Source organism: Cryptotermes secundus, unplaced genomic scaffold (genome assembly GCF_002891405.2).
Source record: "Cryptotermes secundus unplaced genomic scaffold, Csec_1.0 scaffold579, whole genome shotgun sequence".
Taxonomy (NCBI): Eukaryota; Metazoa; Arthropoda; class Insecta; order Blattodea; family Kalotermitidae; genus Cryptotermes; species Cryptotermes secundus.
In genome coordinates, this window is record NW_019719366.1 from 1,244,498 (window position 1) to 1,254,465 (window position 9,968).

Genomic DNA, 9,968 nt, shown 5'->3' on the forward strand with positions numbered 1-9,968 from the left:
GAGTGGAACTGAATTTTTAGGTGTAATTATTCAGCTTGGAAAACTGTTAAATCTGGTGCACCTCAGGGATCAGAGGGGGGCCACTACTGTTTAACATCTACATTAATAACTTCCTGGGTTTTGATAACTCTAATATGATAATGTATGCTGATGACAGGACTATCTCAATTTCCAATAATAGTTATAAAGAACTCAGTGGAATCCTTAACGTTCTATATAACACCATCAAATGGTTTGAGGTTAATCGGCTGGTATTAAATATGGAAAAGACTAAAATAATAAAATGTACCCATCAAATTCCTCATTATGGATAACCTCTGGTGAAAACTTTTCTGTCATAACAAGTGTTTGCTGTACCAATGGCCATACCATGTTGAAAACACCTGTTCTCGTCTGATCACCGAAGTTAAGCAACATTGGGCATGGTTTGTACTTAGACGGGTGGGGGGCACATGGTAGCATAGTTGGCTGAGGTACTATGCTACAAGCCGGAAGGTTGCAGGTTCAAGTCCCAAATGAGGTAATTTTTTTTTTCAATTGACCTAATCCTTCCAGCCACACTATCACCCTGGGTTCGACTCAGTCTCTAACAGAAATGAGTACCAGGAGTCTTCCTGGGGTGTGAAGGGTGGCCAGCACATAAGGCTTACAGCCTTACTGCCGTCTGTGAGCTCAGTGTCTAGATAATGTGGGACCTTCAATGTCTCACAACCCTATAGGCCTCCATGGCCTGTTACAGGGATAGAGTTACCTTACACATTTGCTGATACACAGCTGTTAGCCAGTACATGTACCAGTGCTTACCAGCTGAAAAGAGAGCAATTAGTTATAGTATTATCATGCTTGGACTGGTAATAGGACTTACTGAACACTTGTTAACTCATGGCTACAAGTAATTGTAGAAGTCTCACTGATCTAAATGCTCTAAAGTTTATTTTAACTGCAAACATTAAAGCTTCTATGTCTTCACTACTTGTTGCCAGGCATCAGTTCCTAGAAGTGGACACTCCTCTGTTTCCATGCTCACATTCTTACCAGCTGGTAACTGCCATCACACACACACACACACATGAAAAACAACAAAAGAGGACACAGTGCTACAGACAAGAGTAAAAACTAAAAACTCCAGAACATTAGAATCAATTTGTCAAATACATAATTTATGGATGAACAGAATATAATGCATTTAGAGAAGGTAAACACCATAGTGGTGACAGAAGACAACAAAGCAAGGCTAAAAGCAATCAACATATGATGTCTAACATTAATACAACACAATAGCACACTGCATCAATATTCCAAAATTATATTTACACATACATCTAAATCCTAGTCTAACACAATCATATATATCAATTTCAGAAAAACTCCAATATAAGTTATTTTAACATAATCAAACTCTTTATGTAGGAGCAGAATCAATTTGTGCATACAACTATACAAATTATTCTATAAATCATTTTACAATACACATAACATTTTATAACATGGATCCATGATACTTGCAATTCAATATTTTATAACTTTACATATTGTACTGCCTGATGATCGCTCCGTGAGAGCCAAAACATGTTGTATAGCTGTATTGTAAGTTAAATAAACTCAGCTGATACAAATGTGGAAGTGAGTTGTTTATTTGATTGTTGTGTTGATAGATATATAAAAACCAATATACTGATCCCCATAACATGATGCATTCCCTAAATATTAATCTCATTAATTTGTTAACACACCCTACAGCATCTAGGAACAGAAGGGTAACAGAAAGACCAAGCACATAATGGAAAGATTTTGAGGCTAGTACATGCATGAATTTCTTCAATTTGTGAAGTCCTGAGAAAAACAGAAAATATATTAAATTGTCTGATGAAAAATGGATTAATGTGAGGAAGTTTTCTCTTGTACAGTATAATGGAATGAAGATGACTACTTTCTGCCATGTCTTGAAGCAATACTTAACCACACAAGTAATTAGTAAATAGAATGAAGTCTTGAAATTTGTGTTACATTTCAATATGGCTTCTTAAAAACGTTATTTACTTATTAGTCTAAAAAATAAAACTTATGTCGAAACATATATAAAATTAACACATACAAAATTCTATTTGTACAAGTGGAATACTGCTTACACTCTTACGATCATTTATTCAAGGTGTTGTGTTGTTTTGTCTCTCTTCTCTGTACCTCTTTTCATAATCTCTCACTTCATTTTCTTCTAGGACACTATCATGATCACTATCCTGTACACCTTCAGCATGTTTTAACTGAAACTTTTCATCAAAGTGCACGAAATATGTCGTAACTAAATTTGTCATACTCTTCACTTTAATAGCACCTCTGCATTCACAGTGGATTCCCAGTTGTTGCAGCACTCTTGCTGTATTTTCTGTAACCTATAAAGGCAAAAAGTAACATAAAACAGCAGTCTAAATTAAGTTTAAAAACAGACCTATAAAAATAATTCCCTACAGACTTTCTTTTAAATGCTGTTCCATTACAAGTTTGCTTGCAAAGCAATGTTACTGACAGTTCTATTGTCCTTATTGCACTTCATATATTGCAATGAAATGAAGTTCACTTTGTTTTGAAAATTTTAACACACTGACACAACCCTCATACATGAAGTACTTTGATCTCTTGTTCAAAAAGAGGAAAACATTTTTTTACCAAGTGTGAAACTTGACAGACTCCAGTGAAATATTTTGTTCCATGTTCTTACATGATGGGGGAACTTGATGATTCATGGAAGGCTACAATTGCATGATTAGTTGAGCTACTATTAGCTTCTCTAGAAGAACTCTGGTCAGTTGAGTTAACTAGTTTGTTTATTAGCTGTGATAACTCTTTAAATCTCACGTTACTACAGTCAGATATATGTGATGGCAATGACAGCACAAAGAAAGAACATTTAATGATTGTTACTGATATATTTCTTTAGGTTAGTAAATCACTAATTTTTATCTTAGCAAGAGTCAGCAGGCTGGACATAGGACAAAGGTAGGAATACATCAAGATGACAGAAGTATACATGAGAACAACACGAACATGATATAATGAAATTACTATTCATACACAAGATGGTTCTTCTACTGCTATTAGTCTCTCAAAAGTGAGCATTTAAGCGCCAACATTAAACTAACACTCCATAAGGCACTGACCTGATCAGTAATGACTTATGTTTGTCCCTCCTGGGAATTAGCGGCAGACACCTATTTCTTAATGCTGCAAAACGAGGTTCTCCACACCACTGGTAATTTTTCAAGGTGCACACCTGTCTGCGATTTGCACATGGTTTTCAACCTTCCATATGTATACGATTATATAAAAAATTGTGCAGGCAACAAGCAGAAGTGATACATCGCAGCACAGAACAAGGTGAAGCCAGACACAGAAAATATATGAGGTTTAAACTTGGAGGTGGTCAAGCTTACAACCATTCAAGTGACTAAGCTGCTATTGTAGCATAAGATAAGTAAGATAGGCATAATCTCTTCTGCAAAGCCTGTACTGACAAAGGACTTGTGTATAATGCAAAAGGAAGAACTGTCAATAGCATGCTATATGTGAGATACATGCACTTGACAAAGCCAAACATAGTCATAAGAGACAAACCCATCCTGCTGTCAGAGGATGTCGCATAAGGACTTCTACCACAAGGGATCAGTTGCCCTCAACCCCTTAAAACAATCTCTGGTCATCAGCCTGAAGGAGTTTGGTACATAGATGAACTGATAGGCAGTAATCCACCAGTCATAAAGTAAATCTGACTCTGAGTTCAGTTAGTTAAGAGTCGACAGTTGGAGCAATGAGTTAGTTGCGGAGCAGTCACCAGCTGGTAAGGACATTGTTTTGATCCATCACCAAGCAACGACTGGTGGAGATAAAGCAGAATGGGAAGACGTACTATGTGCTGATGTTAACTGCAGTGTATGTCAATTATTGAGCGCACTATAGTTACTTGTAGTTACGAGTTGTGTGTATAAGTTTGCAATAAATCTGATTACCAATTCAAACCCCGTCTATAGTCACTCTATAAATGATGATCATGGTATATAGTAGCTTTCTATGTGACAACTTAGTTAACATTAAAAATAAAACAGACAAAATTGTCAGTATTACAAGGTGGTTCGAATATGACCGGGACTGATTTAAAAAAAAAAACATAATTTCCAAACACTTACTTGCACATGTCAGTCTTCAACGTACTCCCCTCCAGAGTCAACACATTTTTTCCAACGTTCTGGAAGCATCCTGATGCCCTTTTCAAAGAAGTTTTGTGGTTGGCGGCATATCCACTCCCGAACAGTCTGGATTACGGCGTTGTCCAAAAACCGCATGCCTTGCAAGTCTGATTTGAGCCTTCTGAACAGGTGGAAATCACTTAGGGCCAAATCGAGACTGTATGGCAGATGTGTCAGAAGGTTCCATTTCAGTTTCCGGAGTGTTTCCATTGTTGTTCTGGCCGTATGGGGGCGTGCATTGCCTTGAAGGAAGGCTACCCGCTTTCCACGTGTCTTCCGCTTGGATCAGATCTCTTCCTTCATGTCTGTATAAGCTGCACTGACTGTTCTGGCATCTGTCAGAAAGTCTACATGGATAACCCCCTGCCAGTCCCAGAAGAATGTTGCCATCACTTTTCCTGCCGAACGGCTCTTCTACACTTTCTTGGGTTTGGGAGAACTGATATGCCACCACTCGCGTGATGACTGCTGGGACTCGGGAATGAAGTAGTGCACCCATGATTCATCGGTGGTCACTAGAGACTTCAAAAATGCATCACCTTCATCTTCAAACTGCTGTAGGAGATCACTGGCAGCTTGCATGCTCACCATTTTGTTCACGTCCATCAAAGTGCGTGGTACCCACCTTGCGATAGTGCAGGTGGTATTTCACGATGTCTTCTACACTACCAACACTGATGGACAGCATTGCTCCAAGTTCCTTAATATTGATGCACCTATTTTCACGAATAAGCGCGTCTGCACGATCAATGTTTGGCTCGGTGATGGATGTTCGTGACCAACGATCATGCACTTCATTCTCCACACGCTCTCTGCCCTCTCTGAAGCACTTACACACTCAAACACATGGGTTCGTGAGAGACACTCTTCCCCATACTGTTGTTGGAGTCTGTGGTGAATTTCAGCAGACAGGACATTTTCTCCGAGGAACTGATCACAATGCATTGTTCCACACTCCGCGGTACCTTCTGTTCGCTCATCACTCTAGCAACTCCCAGACAGGACTGAACAGGTTCTAACCCTAACAGGAGGGAGGGTGGAGATTGTGGCTTCACTCTCTGAAGGTCGCACAGCTGCTGCACAGTGCGGCTTGTTTACACACAAATCAGTCCCAGTCATATTTGAACCACCTTGTAATTTATAAATTTCTATAAAATTATACCACATATCTTGATATGACAAACTGCTCAGTTTTGTAGAAATTCACTTTAACGTTACCTTGCAATTCAGTTACTCTGTGTTTATCTATTTTGAATCCACCTTATGATGATCTATCATGATCAGAACATGTAGTGGTAGAATACAGTCATAATGAATACTGACGTTTTTCCATTTTCTTTTTATTGTTAAGCAAATTGTTGTGCAGAGGGCCACCATGTACCAACAGAATGCAAAGAATAAAGAGAAATAAAGCTTCAGGGTGATAATGGATTTAATTATTTTGAATTTTGTCTTTTATAACAGATGGTTTTAATATGTATATTAATCTATCATTCATTTTTAAATGACTGTAGAACTCTTTAATTATGCATAATCAGCAATCAATAACAACAAACTCCGCGATTTTAGTCCGCAGGCGAACTATACCGATTGAGCGACTGCCGCTTGTCGGTGAAGATTAGTGCCAGCTTTTGCAGATAGAGGGTGTCGCGTGGTCAGCGCAACAAATCCCCACAGCCATTAATTTCGGTTCTCTAGACCGGTGCCACTATTTCCTTGAAATAGCTCCTCAATTATCATCACGAGGCTGAGTGGACCCTGTTCCAGACCCACTTCTTCTCAGAAAAAATCTGGCAGTGCCAGGAATCGAACCTGGACCTCCGGATCTGTAGACTGATACATAATTTTTTCTGGAACAGGCTGAAGAACAACATATCCCTGTAAGATCACTATGCCTGACAATAATGGTATTTCTTGCAAAATCAAAAAATAAGAGCATACCTAATACAATTATGGGGCTTTGCCATTTATAGAACACATTTTAATTATGTAATTCTGTGGTTTGAGATCAAATGAGTTGCACCTGAATCTTTTCTGGTTCTCCTGTAGACTCCATCCTAGAAGCCATGTTTACCGAGTGGCCCCATATATCATAATGTGGTTTCTGTGCACCAATGACACCAGCTGTCACTTTTCCATGTGAGATTCCTGTAAATGTACGGTACTATTAAATTCATTGAAGAAGTATGTAAAGGAGGTCTTACTACAAGGATAGACTGGCCCTGAATCAGCAATACAAAACAGGCATTTTTCTTTCATTTTTAATGTTTTGGAAAGCAGACAATGACAATATAACTTGAACCGAACGATAATGATGTCACTGGCAGTGATAATGGTGGTGATCACGATCAAAATGATGATGATAATGACAATGATGGGAATCACTATTATTATTTGTTTCAGAATTCTTTTCCTAATTCATCATTAATTTTATTTCTATTTATCTTTGTTTGTAGATAATTAAATTTCTTAATAATTTCAGATGATTCAGCTGCAGGCTTTTACCAAGCAGGAAAGAAACTCAGAGAATTATCACATTATGAGAAAAGTTTTGCAGTTCTGTACCTGCTTTCATTCTGAAAATATATGTTTTATTTTACTGACATTTAGGGCTGTACCTATTTATTCACCCTACATCCTTTGGTCCATTTCAGATCATTCTCAGGGCAGAGTATTTGTAAAACATTTCGATTACCTAAAGATTTCTGTTTGATTATGGTAGTAAACTAATGTAGACTTAATGTAATACAAGAGAAACAGATATAAATATTGAGGTAGATTTTTCTTTCTATTCCAACATGCTGTATAGGAGATATTATGTAGGCCTAACAACGTTCCAATGAACGGAAGTTCCAGTCACTTATCTAGTGGATTATACTAATGGATATTCATACATAATTTGAGCTTTTAGGAGGTGATATTTTCTTAACCATCACACATATTTGAGGGGGGGGGGCTTTGAAGTGTAAGTTAACCCAAAATGTTTCTATCATTAAATTTCCATTCATGGCATGACAGGCATCTAGTCACTAACTGATTTCAGCCCATGCACATGTCAGCATCTCTGGAGTCACTGTTTCAACAATTACAGTAATCAGTTGCTTGAGTTCCCTTAATTTGGCCACTTGCCCAGCATTTCTAACATAATCACACAAGAAAAAATTATGGGGAATGAAATCTGGTGATATGTGAGGATAAGTAATCATGTTTGACCTACCCATCTAGTACCCAGTAAATATCTCACTCCATCATAAACAGTGCTCTGTAATGAGGCATTGTATCATCCTCCTGAGATACATAAACCCTATCTTCTTCCAACCTCAGAAAGGCAATATTCTTGAACATATCAAGAAACAATCTTCCTGTGATCATGACATTGGGAAATGAAAAGCAGTCCTGCGCCTTTTTTTATGAAGTAGCCACACCACACATTAATTTTTAACACAGGGACACAAAAACTGATATTAACATTCTGAGTTAATCTTCACTTCAGTTCTGTCTTTCCTTCAATGTGAATAGCAGTTAAGAGAATATGGCCCCCTAAAATCCTGGAGTGGCTTTCTGGACAAGCTGTAATGAAAGTTGCATGCATCTACAACTGACCAACTCTTAGTTTGAAATTCTGGAGGAATTCTTTGTTGATCTTCTGGAGAACACCCATCATATTTGCTGCAAAGCGAGTGAGGACTAAAACCACATGGTCAGAGTAGCTATCTCTGTTAACAGAGTTGACTGAATCTCTTCTACCAGGATCTAAACCACAAGCTGCCATATATGTCCATCCTGCAACTTTTATCTTCTCAACACGTAGAGAGTTTGCATGAAACAGCAACTGCAAATAAAAACACATAAACAGATTATGTTCCTATGTGTTGTGACATCAGGCAGTTTTGTGAGGCAGATGCAACTGTTTTGGGGGAACATTGGTATCCACCTACAATCACAATCCAGAAGACCACAATCTGAGTCTTACTTGCTACCTGCTTCATGCTTGTTTCTTGCTTGGCTTATTCCTCGAACCTGAAGAAGGAGGTGACATGTTCCTCTCAAACGTCAGCTGGCTTTCAACACACTACACAGCATTATATTCTAGAAGGCAGGACTCTTCAAATAGGTTCATATTTAAAATCAGCCATAAACAGCATATTAGAGAGAACAGCACAATGTGGGTTAATCTAAATCTGAAAACATATGCTATAGAAGAAATGCAGTTATGACAAGACTGAACATACTATGTGCCCATTAAAATCATTTCTAAAAGTAGAAACCAATGTATGTCTGCATATTTTTGGTCTGCGCATGTGCGAAGAATTCTGCATACATACAAAAACAATTTTATCCTTGGTTTATTTAACAATACTTTCAACTGCTAAGATTACATACTGTTAAATGATATGATGGGCACAGTCAGCGAATAAAGAATTGGAAAAGTGTGGAGGGAAGCAGTCATGGCCTAACCTTAGGTAGTATTCTGGTGTTTGCCTGAAGGGATCTAGTGATCTAGTGATGATGTTAATATGATGTTTAACTCCTTTTTAGACACTTACTTGAAAATTTACTATTCCAATTTTCCAAAAAAAAAATTAGAACTTCAAATGAAATATGTGATTGGATTACTATAGGAATAAAAACATCCTGTAAACGTAAAAGAGTACTCTATACGGCATGTAGAAACAGTAATAATTCAGAATTAAGAAACTATTATAAAAAATACTGTAAAATTTTATCTAAGGTCATTAAGGAAGCTAAAAAACTAAAATATGGTAACAAAATTCAAAATTCCAAAAATAAAAATAAGACCATATGGGATATAGTAAAATTAGAAACTAATAAGGGGCCAAATAATGAAAAAATATGCATATTAAAGGTGGATGGAAAACTGATTAGAGAAAAGCAAGTAATTGTGGAAACCTTTAACAATTACTTTTTATCTGTAGCTGAAAATAAAAATGCAAAAAATAAACAAAATAATACTAATATTAGTTACCTTCCAGACATAGCGGCCTCCATAGTCTAGAGGTAATGTTCCCACCTCATGACTCAAGGTACGCGGGTTCAAACCTGGTGGAGGTCGTGGAATTTTTAAGGGCAGAAAAATTCAGGGAACAAGTCCTCTGGGAGGTACTTTAAGCCGGGGGTCCCATGTCGTAGCTTTACGGCATGTAGAAGAACCTCATATCTCCAAAGGAGGTCGCTGAGCCAAATTCAAGGACATTTCCTGCCCAACAGTAGTCTCTAACACCTCTGATAGAAAGCATTATAGATACCGCTAAGCCAGTCGAGGCCGAACTCGCTGGCTTGGTCGGGACTGATGGTAGGCACCCGTATCGGTAGGGTATAGAGACTGGTAGAATATCATAGAGGGAAGCACAATGGACCAATACTGGTCTCAGTGCATGGGGAAACCCACCCTCTCCAATAACTAACTAACTAACTACCTTCCAGACATTAATCCCATTCAGTATTTAACGAAAACTTTTATAAATCCCTTTCCGCATATTAAACTTAAATCTTTATCAACTAAGGAAGTTGAAAATATAATTAAATCTCTCAAAGCAAAAAACTCTTTATGGATATGATGAAATATCAACTAAAGTATTAAGAATGAGTTCCCTTTTCATTAGCTCTCCTTTGACTCGCATATGCAACAATTCATTATCACAAGGAATTTTCCCAGATTGTTTAAAATACTCAGAAATAAGACCTCTATTAAAAAGTGTGAAAAAA

At 37.6% G+C, this 9,968-nt stretch overlaps 1 protein-coding gene across 2 annotated transcripts in view; it reads right to left on the reverse strand.

Moving 5' to 3' along the window:
• Positions 1-1,133: 1,133 nt before the first annotated feature.
• The window catches only part of LOC111864757 (adenylate cyclase type 2), a 93,625-nt gene continuing 84,790 nt past the window's right edge, over positions 1,134-9,968 (reverse strand). Inside the window, exons 20-23 of one of the 2 annotated variants that reach the window (XR_002842850.2) lie at positions 7,845-8,073; positions 6,265-6,389; positions 3,159-3,275; positions 2,309-2,393 (exon numbers count right to left, since the gene is read on the reverse strand). Coding sequence is in view for 1 of the 2 variants with exons in the window: in XM_023852264.2 (XP_023708032.1) it covers positions 2,148-2,393; positions 6,265-6,389; positions 7,845-8,073 (600 nt within the window). In the remaining variant the exon portion in view is untranslated. Of the gene's footprint in view, positions 2,394-3,158; positions 3,276-6,264; positions 6,390-7,844; positions 8,074-9,968 lie in introns of both variants that reach the window. The other variant, XM_023852264.2, reaches the window with a different exon arrangement.